The sequence below is a fragment of the Scomber scombrus genome, chromosome 9 (genome assembly GCF_963691925.1).
Source record: "Scomber scombrus chromosome 9, fScoSco1.1, whole genome shotgun sequence".
Lineage (NCBI taxonomy): Eukaryota > Metazoa > Chordata > Actinopteri > Scombriformes > Scombridae > Scomber > Scomber scombrus.
The window spans coordinates 6,939,896-6,954,783 of record NC_084978.1 but is presented as its reverse complement, the minus strand read 5'-3'; the positions used below and the strand labels follow the sequence as shown (position 1 = coordinate 6,954,783).

Below are 14,888 nucleotides of genomic sequence, written 5' to 3'. Positions count from 1 at the left end.
TCATTTTCTGTGTGATCAAATGCTGAATCCTGATGGGAAATTTTGCTTATTGGTCAAAGCAGCATCAATGAGCTGCAACTTTTTTTTTACCTTGGAGCTTCAGACACTAGAAGTCTGATCAAATGCAGTACAAAACTACTGGTTTACTTTTCACTGGCATTCATTTTAATGCTAAACACATGCAAATTATGTTTTTTCTGATACTTTTTTACTGCAAAGAATGCCACAAATATACACATACTGCGCTATAGCCATAAGCCACCTGCTGTGGCTGTGGTTCATTATCTGCTCACTTTAGCATCCTGAGCAGCAGGGTTTGTCACCAGTATAATGATAAAATCCATGCCAGCTCCCATTAGAAGTGGGTCAGCACCAAATGTGTTTCAGTTTCATTCTAGCGTGCTTCAAATGCATCCCTATTGATCCCAACTGCACAAACACAATGATAAAAAACATACCACAACTCTGCCAGCATGATTTGGAAATGCAACACTGAATCAACAATAACCCGACCGTGCAAAAACTGAAACTTGGACACCAGCGATGGAGTTACAACAGCTCAAAGAAAAGCTTTGTTTGACTGACACAAACGTCAACGGCAGGCCTGACAGTGAAGAGATTATTACAGTGCATCATCACATTGCTTTTGACTCTTCAGTTTCAGCAGCCGTCTGCTCTGGCACTTGTGGAAACACCTGTCAAAAGAGGTTCCACTGACATCATCTCTCAGTCATCACCCCTTTGTTTCATGTGCACACACACCTGAGTGACACATAAATACAAGGGCATGAATTAACCAAAAATAAACACACACACACACACCTTAGAGCACATCATAATCCGCAAACCAGAAGTGCTACGTACAAATGCAGATTCACCACATGCAATTGGCCTTTTTAACACCTGCTCCTACTAAACGATCATTTCATGACATCAGCAATATTTCACCTATCCATGCAATGACTTCAACCTTTACGACTTATTGCTATACAACACCTTTATCACCACATCAGCAATTTCCTCTCGGTGCAGTTCCCCCTTCTTTGAATAGGTGATGAGGTGCAGAGAAGCAGCAGCAGCTATCAAATCCTAGTCCACAGTCTGCAGAACAGATCCACAGTTGTGTAGTAGCAGGTCCCGGCTAATGCGATGGCTGCTGGGAGTTTGTGGGTCATTAGCTATTGCCTCAATTTACGAGGGTTTATGTGGGCTGCCGAGAGTCCCTGCTGTTGTGTAGTCAGCTAAATGAGCTAGCAGCCCAGGCCGGCTCTGCAGCTCCACACATTTACTTGTACAGTGCACACCAGCATCACACAGAGAGAGAGAGGGAGCATTGACTGCAGAGTGGGCAGGGCTAAACTGGTGTTCTACTTCTTAAAGCAGCATTATTGGGAAAAAAAGAGGTGGATGTTGAGGTGCATTTGAGTATAAATAGACAAAACAGACTGTAAGAGTGAATAATTAAATGAGTTCAAGAGCAAACAGAGCTAAACCTGGTAGAGTGTGCAGAAAACATGACTGGAGTTCAAATATTTGAAATTGAAATGAATAGAGGGGGAAAAAATAGCTGTAGGACAAATCAAATTAAATAAAACTACAAATGGCGGAGAAAGCTGAGTTTAAAGAGGCAGAATAAGTAGAAGATAGTGCATGTGAAAAGAGAAAGTGAGAAGAGATGGACTAAAAAGAGTAAGAATAAACAGATGGCAGATTGCGAGTAAACTAGGCAATGCAAATATAATATGTATAGCTAGAATAGACAGTACAGCGACTCAGTGAATATAGAATAAAAAGATGAATAAAGTTAGTTATGATCAGTACAGACAGACTGTATAAGTAGAGTAATACAGTACATAAAGATGGATTGAAAAGTATTGGTAGAGTTGAAAATGACACGACAATAGCAGCTGTAAGAAAAGAATCACGGCCACAACACAAACACAAACACCAGACCATAATAACAGTTTCCACTCAAAAATAAAATACATTTAGCACACAAACAAATGATCCCACTGTAATCGGGAGGCATCACTTACATTCTTTAGCTTTCGGTTGCAGTCACTTCCCCTGAGGAGGACAAGACAGAGAGAGAGAGACACAGTCAGTGAGATGTTGATATTTACTGATATATCTTATATAAAAATAACAGCAGACATTTAAACTAAACTCAACAGCTCTCAACATACCCACACAAAACAGCAGCAACAACAATAAAACTTATTGTACATATGTGATAGACGCCCACACATGCTGAACTCACTAACACTTGCATCTCGGCATCTAATTTGTTGTTATGTGATGCATTTATTAAATATTTATTCACCACTTCCAGAAGAACTACACTTAAATTTAATGGAAGCACTTTGCCTTCATATAAAAGTCAGTTTTGGTGTTTAGGCACCTCGGGATGAAAGAGCGAGGGCGTCTTTCTGGAGGTGCTATTTCGCATTTGCACAAGCGTTGACTATTCACAAATCCTTCTTCCACAGAAAATTAGAGGAGAAAAATATCCCAGTGGTGTCCATATGGTTTGACTGCCAAGTGATCTCAGGGAGGTGCAGCGCAGAAACACCACAGCAGCGGCCACTTAGCACCACAGATGTTGCCAAAATGAAAAGTTGTGGATCTCGTGGATCACCACTTGAGGCTATAAATGGGAAGTGGAGCGAAGCAGTTGTAAAAGTGACCCCAACACACACTTATGTTGTGGAAAAAAACACAACATACTTCTAGACTATGAGAGGGAGGCAGAGGAGAACTGGAGAAATACACTTTTAGAAAACACCCACAGGCAGAGATCAAGCTACAAAAAACTCTATTATCTTCTTTCTAAACTTTGAAATATTACTGCATATATGAATTTTATAATGATTTTGTTACGTATATGAACCTTGGTACTTTTCAGGGATATATAAAATGCATATACAAGAAAAACTTTTTTTTTAGTGTACTACCATAAGTGCATTATGTATATATTATTATAAATGTGTTGTGTATGTAGGGATGTAAAAAGGGCAGGTGTTGAACGCTACACCTTTTGTTTTTGGTTTGTCACTGTTTCTAAAGGAAATGAAGAAAACAAGGACATATGATTATTTACTTTATTTATTTATATGTGTATATATGATTTGCATACATTTAAAAATGAGTGAGAAGAAAACTAGTTTTAAATAGTGTTCTCAAGACAAAATATGAGCCTTCCAGCTTTATGTTTTGAGGCAGGAACGACCCGCCAGAGTCTACACACCCTGACCGAGAAGTCTGGTCGCCCTCAGGCCTCAGACTGGACTGGGACAAATAAAAGGACTTTAAAGACTATACTAGGACTAATCAGGTTTAATGCTGAGCAATTTTATCAAATGCAGGCCTAACACCTGCCTTACGAGGAGATCGATAAATTCTTGGAAGTCACACTTTATTGACAAGGAGACAATGGAGAGCAGCCACAGTGGGGTGATGTGGTCTTTCTGGTGCTATCTGAAGAGATAGTATGACAGTGGCCTCCTCATCAGCTTTAAATAGATTGTATAGGTAAAGTTTTATTTACAAATATGAACAACACATCAGTTTAAATCCAAAATAAACTCTTATCTATGAAAAGCACATTGCCTTCTGTGGGTAAAGAATTGCTTTTATGCATAACTGTTTTCCATATATGTCGAAACTTTTAAGGAGAACCGTAGATAACAGTTATGATACATGTCCAATAGATGAATAAAGACAACATGTGTTCTTATATATTGCATTGCAGCAACAGCATCATCTGTTAAGGATAAAATATGGATGATAAACTGTTACCTTGTCTAGCATGAGCCCTATAGAGGTTGAGGTTTTTTTAATATTACATCATATAAAACTGTTGTTGGACAAATGCCCCAAACACATCTGCGAAATGTAAAAATCTGGTGCATTTGACTCCGTTTTATTCCTGTTTTTACTGTACACATTATAGGAGTTTTTACAGCTAGTTTTAGGGTGCTGAGGGTCACAAAGACAAACTCACTCAACACACAAGTGACACCTAAATTGCAGCTGTGCAGGTTTTTCCATGACAGCAGTGACCTGAGAAAGAAATGAGGAGGAGAGCGAGGTGAAGGTAGCTGGAGGGGCTGATCTGTAAATCCCCCCTCTCTCCCCTCCTCATCCTTTCTCTCTCTCTCTGTCAGCTGACTAAATAAACATGGAGACAAGTTGCTTTTCTTTGCTGTAACCTTTGGAAGACAAACCTGAAGGACAAAAACAACAGATTCCACAAGGTATTAGATCAGAGTTAAGGGAGTTTTCTTACTTGAAGTACTTTTCATACTTGAAAATATGCAATATACAGTAGACTATATATCGGTATTATTCTCACTCTTCCTTGAGATTAACTATAAATATACTGTATGTAAATAGCTCCAAATGAATACCAAAAGTATTACAGCATCATTATTGAAGGAAATCTTATTCCAGACCTTTTGATAAAGTCTGCAATGATGTGTTCAGATTTTATGAAAGTCTAAATTATGTTTTTTTGTGTTTGTATTATGTCTAAAGTTCTCTTTCTACCAGCTGTGCTTACAACCACACAATTCTGCACTTCTAAGAAAACTTCAAAAACCTAACTCACATCCAACATTTTTTTAAATAAATAAAAGTACAACATATTTCAAACAAAATACATTTTTTGAATAACTATTTTATGCAGGCTTGGCACAATCTGTACATTTCAGCGCATAAACACTCCTACCTATCTGGCGTTGGACGTCCTGAAGCGTTTTTCTTTTTAATATCCGTCAAGAAAAACCTTTAAGAATTTTCCATTTTAAGCTTTATGTCACCTGGTGGGAAGCTTAAGTTTTACTACTGCAAATATGACCAGGTGTGCTTCTTTTAGATAGAAGCATGAAATATGTTGCAGTACTTTGCTGACAATTAATCGTAATATCAACTACTGATCAATATTCATCCTGAAAGATGTTTTCTTGTGTGCAGGCATTTCTGATTTTCATCATATTTACTACAAACCAGCTGAGAAAAACACATTCGATTCATATGTTATTAATTCCAGCGTTTTTTTCAATTTATTAGACGGCTGCATGGAAACTCAGTCACTCTCTCCTCTCCTCTCATTGACTGTGCCAGGCAAACTGTCACTTATCTTGGAAATCGATCTGTTTCCATCAACGCGCAAAGGAGCGGGAGATATTTCAGGTCTGAGCTCATAGTGTACGAGAACCTGCCTGTGTTTACGCCTCCCCATCCAGAGCGGTTTCCTAGAAGAGTAAACACCTGTCCAAAGACTCAGGGGGGGTGAGGGGGGGGCTTCCTGTCATGGGTATGAGCTGCAAGAAAATTACATCCTGTATGAAGGATGGTTGCATAACCACTGGAAATGGCACAGGGCCACTAAAACAATGACGCAAATGTTTCTTCTCAGCTTTGTGCTTATTGTGTACATATTGTCCATATAGCTTATCCTTCATTATATTTCTAGATTGCACATTTACATTTATTTAGATTTATTTACATATGATCACAAGGAACATAATAATTAAGTATTTGATCTATTATCATTTGTTCAAATTCAAAATTCTCTATGTATGATTGCAACAGTCCGTGCTTCGAATTCCTTCCTAAATGTGTATTTGCTGACTCTTGACACTTCAAACTCACCTCTTAAACTAACTGGACACTGAAGAGCCGTGCAATCATGTTTCTGAAATATTTTAATCTATCTGAAGCAATGAAGTGATCTCCATGAAGCGACCACCATGTGTGGTCAGCCATGACAGTTTCTCATAGAAAAAAAAGTGGGGACTGAAATCTGATCTTTAGGATTTTACCCTAGTATTACTCTATAACTTTACAAACTTTAATGAGACATCCATGTCTTATTATTTTCTCAGTGTATTCTGTGTGTTGGCAATTACTGTCACGCAAGGTTTGACATAATATCTCTATTACTGAAACCAATACTGTAAATCTTGTTAAAAACTGACATGATTGTTGGAGAAACATGAACAACAAACATCAGTGTCCCATTTAAACTGGAGCTGAATCAATGCAACAGAATGATGCCTTTACTTGTAAACTTGCTGAAAAAACAAAGGCAAATGCACGCACGCATGGACGCACGCACACACACACACACACACACCTCCTGTTTCCAAAGAATTCCTGGTCCTCACAGAACCAGTCAAGCAGCTCCTCCTGAGACCAGCTAAGATTAGCACTATCCTCTCCCTCTCTCTCTTTCCATCTCCAGCAGCACCTTTCTAAACCCTTCTGTGAATGAAACCTTGTTGATACACAGTTAGCACGAGGACAGCACATGCCACACACACACACACACACACACACACAGACACACACACGCACACACACACACACACACACACACACACACACACACACACACACACACACACACACACACACACACACACCAAAAAATTCACACACCCACACATTCACACAAACACATACAAAATAAATATAAAAACTACATTACACTTGTCTTTGTTACCAAGCAACAAAAGTAGGATCCATGGTTCACGGGGCGATACAAACCCTTGGTGTTATGTTTGGACAGAGACCGGTTGTGTTTAACAGATGTACTATTGTTGCTTCTCTGACACAGACTCATAGAATTATTCCATTTGCTCTCATTTACTTATTTGTATTGGCAGTGAACTATGTGATTGTTTGATGCCAAGAATAAGTGAGTGACTGTCAATGACTGACACACAAAGAAGCAAACAATCAGTCGCAAAGAGAAGCTATTAACACTCAACTGAGGGGTTCATTATCAAAATACGGTTCTTTCTCAGTAAAATACAGCCTTTAATTTATTAATATTAAAAAAAAAAAAAAAAAAAATCCAGAATCAAGTGTAAAAAAAAAAAAGTTATCAACATTTTGCCAACCAAAAATACATCTGTCAACACTGTTTGTTTAAAGATTGTTATACCTTTCATCCCCAACACCAAAAAAAGACTACACTTCTCAAAAACTTCTTGTTTCCAGAGCTTCATTGTTTTCTGTTTTTGTGTCACTAAAGAGCATAAGCACCTGCCAGTAACAGAAAGTCTTGACATCATTTTGCTTGGGAAGAACAGCACCCTATTTCTGTTTGGTGCAGCAAAGCATATTGATCTTAACCCTTACATACTGTTCATAATCTGACTCATCGTTAGTCGTTAATAAAGGTTTGATTAAAAAAAAGACATTCACGTTCACTATTTTATGATCCAGGAGAACATTTTATAGAATATGATGAAACATCTTTTCTTAATAACCTCAGGTCAAACTTGAACATTTGCATAAATAAAAATGTGTATCGGTTGCATAAAAACGTTTAAAAAATATGCATTTTATTTCCATTTTTTATACTGTGGGTGACATTAGGAAAGGTCTGGCTAAAAGAAATGTTTATAGGCTGTTTTTACAGCTCTCAAATGTAAAAATGGGTCAAATTTGACCCTGAACAGTAAAATCTGATTAAAAATTGATTTTTTTCAAACACAGACCTGACCAAGTGGGCAGCATGGAAACACTGGTGTGGCAATGAAAACAGTTCAAACATAAATGTGTTGATGATTCTGTCAGGAAGAGCACAATGTGTAAAGATAAAGATCTATAGTCCATTTCTCAGCTGACAAGAAAGCATCAGTGATAACAAAAACACTGCCTTCAAAAGGCTCCATGAAACAGATGTTTGAGTGATATTTGATCCCCATATTTACGTGTTTCTGGTAAAAACACAAAGCGAGGGAGGGACGAGTTATTGATTGGCATTTGCAGCAGCCAACAGCGTGGAATAAAAAAAACACACCACACACACACACACTGTTCTGAAAATAGGACAACTATTAGCTATTAGCTCTGGGGGTAGCAATTACACATACACTAGCTGTGTTGTGATGTCCACATATCAGCTCAGTCTGTGTCCTGCTCACTGAACTGAGCCGCACGACTGAGTGAACACATTTTTTGAACAACGTTTTTAATGATCTGATTTGAGTGAATGAGAAAACTGAAAAGAACTGCTTTGCGTGGCTCTATACTTTGTGCAGGTCAGTCACTCAAATAATTTATAGTCATGGGAGAGGGACATAAAAATCCCCAAAAAGCATTTTCATTGGATGCAACATGTATCTTTCTTTTCATGTGGTCTTTAAGAAGTAAACTGTAAGACCTTTACAGATTAGTTTAAATCAACAAGAGTGTTACCTCAGATAATGTCAAATCCTTTTACAAGCATAATCAAACCTTTATTTTGAAACTATATTCAACCTAACATGAAGAATCTAAGAAAGAGATTTGTTTGGTTCTGATTTGACTACTTCATATTTATAGTAATCCATCTGAAAGTAGCTGCTTGTAAATGCTTGCAAACTCTTACTTCATACAGGTAAAAGTTACTTTACTGGTCTTTTTAAAACAATAATAGCTTTCTTAACAACAAATTTGGCCCAAACTTGTTCAAATGGAAGAAAGTGAAACCTGACACACCAGATGGTTTGTTACACAGAACCTTCTGAGAAGTCCTCTTTGGAAAATGTTTGGAAATACTTGGCAGGTGATTGGATTAACCATCCGTCTATCACTGCGTTACCTTGCGAGGCAGCTGGATTTGCTAGATCACGGAAGATTTCTCATAGGATGCTGATCGGTCTGAACCAGCGGTGGCTCAGGCATAAACAAATAACTTAAACTCTGACAAGATAGATTCTGGCATGATCTTGCAAATCCAGCTTCCCCACAAAGTAAAATATATGTGTGTTGCTGTGTTTTGGAATAAAACTGTAAGACACACACACACACACACACACACACACACACACACACACACACACACACACACACACACACACACACACACACACACACACACACACACACACACACACACACACATCTCAATTCCCTCACACAAGCACAAACATTAAGGTATCACTGAGGCTTTAAGTCTTACTTGGCGGTGGGGCGTGTTGACGTGTCCTGCAGGTCTCCAGGGTCAAACAGCTGAGAGCCCTTCAGTCCTAACTCCTCACAGCCGCGCAGAAACACACTCAGGTTGTCCTGCACAGAGCACAAAGTTTCATCAGGATAAAGACGCTGTGTGTGCAAAGTGAGGTCAGGTCTGCACAGGGAACTGCGCAGACCTGACCTCTGCAGGAAACACACGGGCGCCAGGTAAGGAAGAGAAAGTAAAGTCTGGCTCGTTAAGTATGTTACACACCAATAAAGATGGATACAAACACATGAAACTCATGATTTTACACTCAGGCAGACACACAAACACATGTTGACCAGAGATGTCCTGTATATAAACATGCAACACACAGTTTCTGCACAACATGAAAATCAGGATACCTGCACGACAGAAATGTGACACCACCAGGTTTTGTGGTTGGGCTTTCGTACGTCTCCTCTCTCAGATTACTTCCACTCTTCACTTTTTACCTCCTTCCAAAGGGTCCACCCTGCTTCCTTTTTATATTCCTTCCTTCACCTGCTTCTCCTCGAACATTGCTCCTTTCTCTTCTTCCCTGCACTTCACTCTCTTCCCATCTTCTCAGCCTTTCTCCCTCTCTCCCCTCTCAGAAGAAGTCTTTGTTGGATGCAACCTGAGCTCTCCTCTCCTGTTCCCAGGTTCTCTCTCCCTCCTTTGTTTCTGTCTTTTTATCGTTCAGAGGGCCACAGCCAAAAGCCCTTCCCTCTCTCCCTCTCTCTCTCTATCTCAGGGTGTCACCATTTCCTGTCCCAAGCACATTTTAACTCTGTGACTCACCAAAACAGAAATACAATGCATTTCTGTTCACATTCACACATTTAGACTTTTAGAATTGCTGATTCAAATCATATTTCAAGTGCACAAACACACCAAACTATGAGCCTTATTTATATGTGCACACGAGCTGGTGGAAGAGTATATGCATGGTAACAAACATGTAAACACACACTTGGAAACACTTGTTCTCACAATCTTGTTTTATTTGTGACAGAACACCCAGTCCAAGCCCACCCGACGGCTTCCTGTGTTTTTGAGACAGCGTTATTTGTGCACTACTGGTGGCGTTACCCCACCCAACCACACACACACAGACACACACACACACTTTTTTGGCAGAGGACACAACTACTGCCTCTTTTGACAGTTTTACTCCAGGGAGGGCACACCTAGAGCGGGATTAACTGTGTCTAATACGCACACACTATCCATAAAGGTCATATTTGGCCTCAAAATAAATGACTTTCAGTGTAGTTGCATCCAATATCAGTGTAGCCTTTCTTTCACATTTCCCAGAGCTCAGAAATGAGCTATCAGTTGGACCAATAAGCGACTCCCTCAGGGTGAGGACGGCCTGTAACTTGGACTCCTGAACTTTTTGACTCAAGTAAACAAATCTGACTAGAACCCGAATATGAGGATGGTGAATTATAACTTAATATTGCTCATGGATCATGATGCACTTACCTTCCACTTGTGCAAAAGCTTAGACTCATGTTGGAAAACTTTTCTGAAAGGAAACTCTTTTTAAATCCTTAAAGAAAAATTTGGAAAACTTGAAGTGGAACACTGTATGCTTCATAACAGTGTTCATCTGTGAGCTTGTTTAATCTATGCCTGCATAAATTGGAGCTGCTGGCTAACGGTGGAGGACAGACAATGTGTTTGACATCTCTCAGTGATGTGTGTCCTCAGATAAACTTCCCCTGCAAACATGATTGATTCAATGAGTAATAATCTAATTTTAAAATATCAAACCTCTTCAAACTTTTTACTCCAGGGAGGACACACCTACAGTGGGAATAACTCTCACACTACCCGTAAAGGTCAAATGTGAACTAAACATTTGCCAGGACTCAGAAATCACAGACAATATGTTTGACATCTCTCAGTGATGTGTGTCCTCAGATAAACTTCCCTGCAAACATAAGCAAAGTTTACTAGACGAGCTGATTCTGAGCATTCAATCAAATTTTGTAAAAAGTTAAATCATTTTAGTGAGAAATATGACTGATTCAATGAATAATAATTTAATTTAAATAATACTTTGTTCTCTGATAGATTATCTGAAGATAATTGTGTGAGCAAAAAACAGGCAAATGGTTTGCTACAATCACACATCCTTCAGCCCTGCCTACAACACATCAAGCAATCTGCAACTATAGGTACTAAGAAGAGATGCTCATCTTTCTTTAACAACATTTCCCAGAACTCAGAGACTAGAACCCAATATGTGTTTTAGTCAAGTATATGAGAATGGTGAATTACCACTTCATTTTTCTCATGGATTATTATATGCACTTTAACCCACTTGTGCAAAAGCTTGGACGCATGTTGGAAAACTTTTCTGAATGGAAACTCTGTGTTATTAAATCCTTAAGAAAAATTGGGAAACTTAGGAACACTGAACATGCTTCAAAACGGTGGAGGACAGACAATGTGTTTGACATCTCTCAGTGTTTGATGTGTGTGCTCAGATAAACTTCCCTGCAAACATGATTGATTCAATGAATAATAATTTAATTTTAAAATATTAAACCTCTTACAAAAAAGGATAGTCAGAATACGAAGAGTGAGCGCAAAAATATGCATCTTTAAGAGAGCTACTGCCTCATCTGAATCACAGACTTTCTTCTCTGAAACCAAGATACGTGTGATTAATAATTGTGTATAATTGAAGCATAAAGCAGCTGTATGATAAAGGAGCCACCAATGACACTATACATCTACGAGTGTACATCAAATTGTTTTTACATTTTTCTCTATTTTGCAGTGACTGGCATTTTGTGGTGTGTGAGTGTGTGTGTGTGTGTGTGTGTGTGTGTGTGTGTGTGTGTATATAAAGAAGTGAGCATAACTTTGTGGTGATTTGCAGGTCACTGCCACAGGAAGCTGGGTTTCTACCGCAAAGAAATGACTGACAGCTGAATGTGTTTGTAGAAGGATACAGAGGTGGAACTTTGACTCTAACACAAAACCTCTGTCCACTCTGTTAAAAAAAAAAAAAAAAAAAAAAAAGTCATAATAAATTTGGGCAGTCGTACCCGCTGTGGAAATATCAATATTGTGGCAAAACAAGTGATACAATTAAATAAATCGCAGCAAAATGTCTGCAAATAACAAACATCAAGAGCCAATTCTTATCAGCTTTATTTTGCTTATCATGTCTCCAGGTAAAAACTTCCAAGATGTAACCCTAACTCTTAACTTGACAGTTAAATTATCTCATGACACTAATGAAGCATGCACCCCTTAAATTAAAACTAAAAATTAAAATAACCCAAAGCTGGAATTTATGGAGGTTTTACATAACAGCCCAAAATGTTGCTTGTTTGCATGTGCGTCACTAAAAAGTAACACTAATGCCAGTTGCCTCATACTGGACGTCTGGAAAACAACACCTTTTGGAAGCATGTGAATTACTACCAGTAACTCTCCGCTGCTTGTCTGTTTACACACTGTAAAACATGAACATACCAGCCGACCCAGAGACTGCTGGGAACAGAGCGCGCAACAACCGACCTGATCAGACGAACACTGAGCCATACAGGCCGAGCTGCCAAAGCACAGAGTTAGCCGCTCTAATTACAAAACAGCCACAACTCCTCAGAGACCCATTTTCCCATTAGCCCCCAAACAGGAAGAGGAAGGGGGAGTAGCCTCTGTTTTATTATGATCGGCCAGATTACAGCAGACCCCTTGTTTATGTGTTTCTCACCTCTCCAATCACAGCCAGGGGGAAGAAAAAAATATCCCTGCAAAGCCACGAGAAGCTGAGAGGCAGGATTATGAAATTTAAGTATAGTGGGTGACAGTGTATGGACAGGAAGAAAACAAGCAGGTGTCGATTTTACTTTTTATAAGACGTCATCAAACTACAACTGTAAACATGTTGTTGTCATTTGGTCCTTTGGGAAAAAAAAATAATGGTCATGCCCTGTGTTTTTGTCCTGTAATTGTAATGTCCCCCTTGGGCCAATTATATTGTTTCTTAGAATAACAATACATCAATCACTGATGTTTGAAACAGCATAAACTGAACAATCACCTTCCTGTAATCTAATAAAACAAATGCCAAGTCTGTGTTAACGTTATGGTGTCCACCTTGCTGTTGATGTAATATATTGAGTGCAAAGTTTAAAAGAGAGTGCCACTTCAAATCCATTTTCTCTTTCAGTTATGGTAAAGTTTTGATTTATTTTAAGAAAACTAAAAATATAACAACTAAACACTCAACAACTTATAAGGTCAATAGTTTTCTAGTGTAATGTCCCCACTGATGTGTTTTTACTGGATTTATGACAGTCCTTAAAAAGCCTTTAAAACAAACAAACTTAACAAACAAACATGGCCGTCAACGAGTGCAGATTAGAGACACTGATTAGAGTCCATTAGGAAGAACATTACATGGAAACTGATGGAAATTCACTGAAAATAGTTTAAAAGTCTGTCAGATCATACAGAATATTAACAAAAACTGAATGTATGTTCATGCACTCATCAGATAGTTGAAACTTTACCAAGATGGAGTACTATAACAAGACAATCAGTTTATTGTAGGAGTCATTATGCGGTGAGGAATGTGGCTGTGTAATGAACCGCCACTTGTAAAAAGGCAGAACAGGCCATTAGTGACGCCATGAGATAAGTAAAAGTCATTTCAGCCCAACCCAGACTTCCTTGTCTGTCCCGCCATGCTGTGAACCAAATGATAGCCACGTCCCTTTACGCTGCAGCGCAACTTAAGTCCTTATCATCTGCACCCCTCGTTTACACCATGGCCGCATTGTCAAGCTCAATTTTCACTGATCATAAAGATTTGTACAAAATTTGATGAAAGCAATCCAACTTCAACTTCTATCAGTGTGATTGAGGAGATGGAGCGAAGTTTAATTTCCTTAATTACATTCATGTGGCCTCACGTTGGTATAAATGATAATCCCACAATTTCAGAAAGAGATTAGCAACAAATATTTGCTACAAAAACATTAAAAAAAGGATGAAAAGTTAATGTTTAAAGCATGAAATCTCAGTTAATCAAGGTCAAAGTAATCGTGACATTTATTTTATGCTACAAATTCTACAATTTGAAGTTGTGAAGTGGGAGGAGCCCAGCTGCCCCTCCTACTTCACAAATCTAAACTAAATTCATTGGTTTTCTCCCCTTGAGCTTTACTTTTGTAATGTAATTTTGCACCTGTGCTTGGTGTGATCTGTTCTCTAAACAAGATTATCAAATAAATGCGACAAAATATAAAATTAAACTTCAACATGAACAGCCTTTATTGACAGTGATGAATCCAGTGGAGTGAAAGTGAGCAAAGAAATAAAGAAAGAAAGAAAGAAAGATGGAGGTACGTTTAGTGTGAGCTCTGACGCTATCAACTTTCCATAAGCCTCTGTTTACATGTCGCTCCTGGTCCTGAAAGGCCACTTCATCCAGATCAAGGTCTTAGGTCGCCATGAAAGGGCTCCACTGTATAACACTGTACTCTGTTGAAATGTATCAGTGTTCAGGTCCACTGAAATTCACAGGCTGGCTCCATTCAAAGCCAGAACTTAAGATTCTTAAATAAAACCTCAGACAACAATGAACAATATTCACTTCAAGCTTTTGGGACCATAAGGTGAATTTGTTCCGCTCGGATGAAAAAAATACTAATGGATCAAACATCCAATAAGGTCCTGAAGATATTTTATCCTGATGATGTGACCCATAATATTTTACAGACAACAGATGATCTAGCTCACTCCAAAACTGACTCACTGGACAACAAGTGAGCGGTTGGCTGCTGACGGACACCTTTGGCTGTGGGGACCGAAACTGAGCTTGTGCAGCTGCATTTATGTGTAATCAAACCCCGATGACACACCTGGTGGCTTAAAATGT

General features: G+C 38.7%; 1 protein-coding gene across 3 annotated transcripts in view; it reads right to left on the bottom strand.

Moving 5' to 3' along the window:
* Positions 1 to 14,888, bottom strand: part of LOC133985822 (LIM and calponin homology domains-containing protein 1-like) — a 95,467-nt gene that overhangs the window by 35,193 nt on the left and 45,386 nt on the right. For 2 of the 3 annotated variants that reach the window (XM_062425536.1, XM_062425537.1), the window contains exons 4-5: positions 8,960 to 9,066; positions 2,037 to 2,067 (exon numbers count right to left, since the gene is read on the bottom strand). In XM_062425536.1, the coding sequence (XP_062281520.1) occupies positions 2,037 to 2,067; positions 8,960 to 9,066 (138 nt within the window). Of the gene's footprint in view, positions 1 to 2,036; positions 2,068 to 8,959; positions 9,067 to 9,360; positions 9,388 to 14,888 lie in introns of those variants that run through there. The other variant, XM_062425538.1, reaches the window with a different exon arrangement.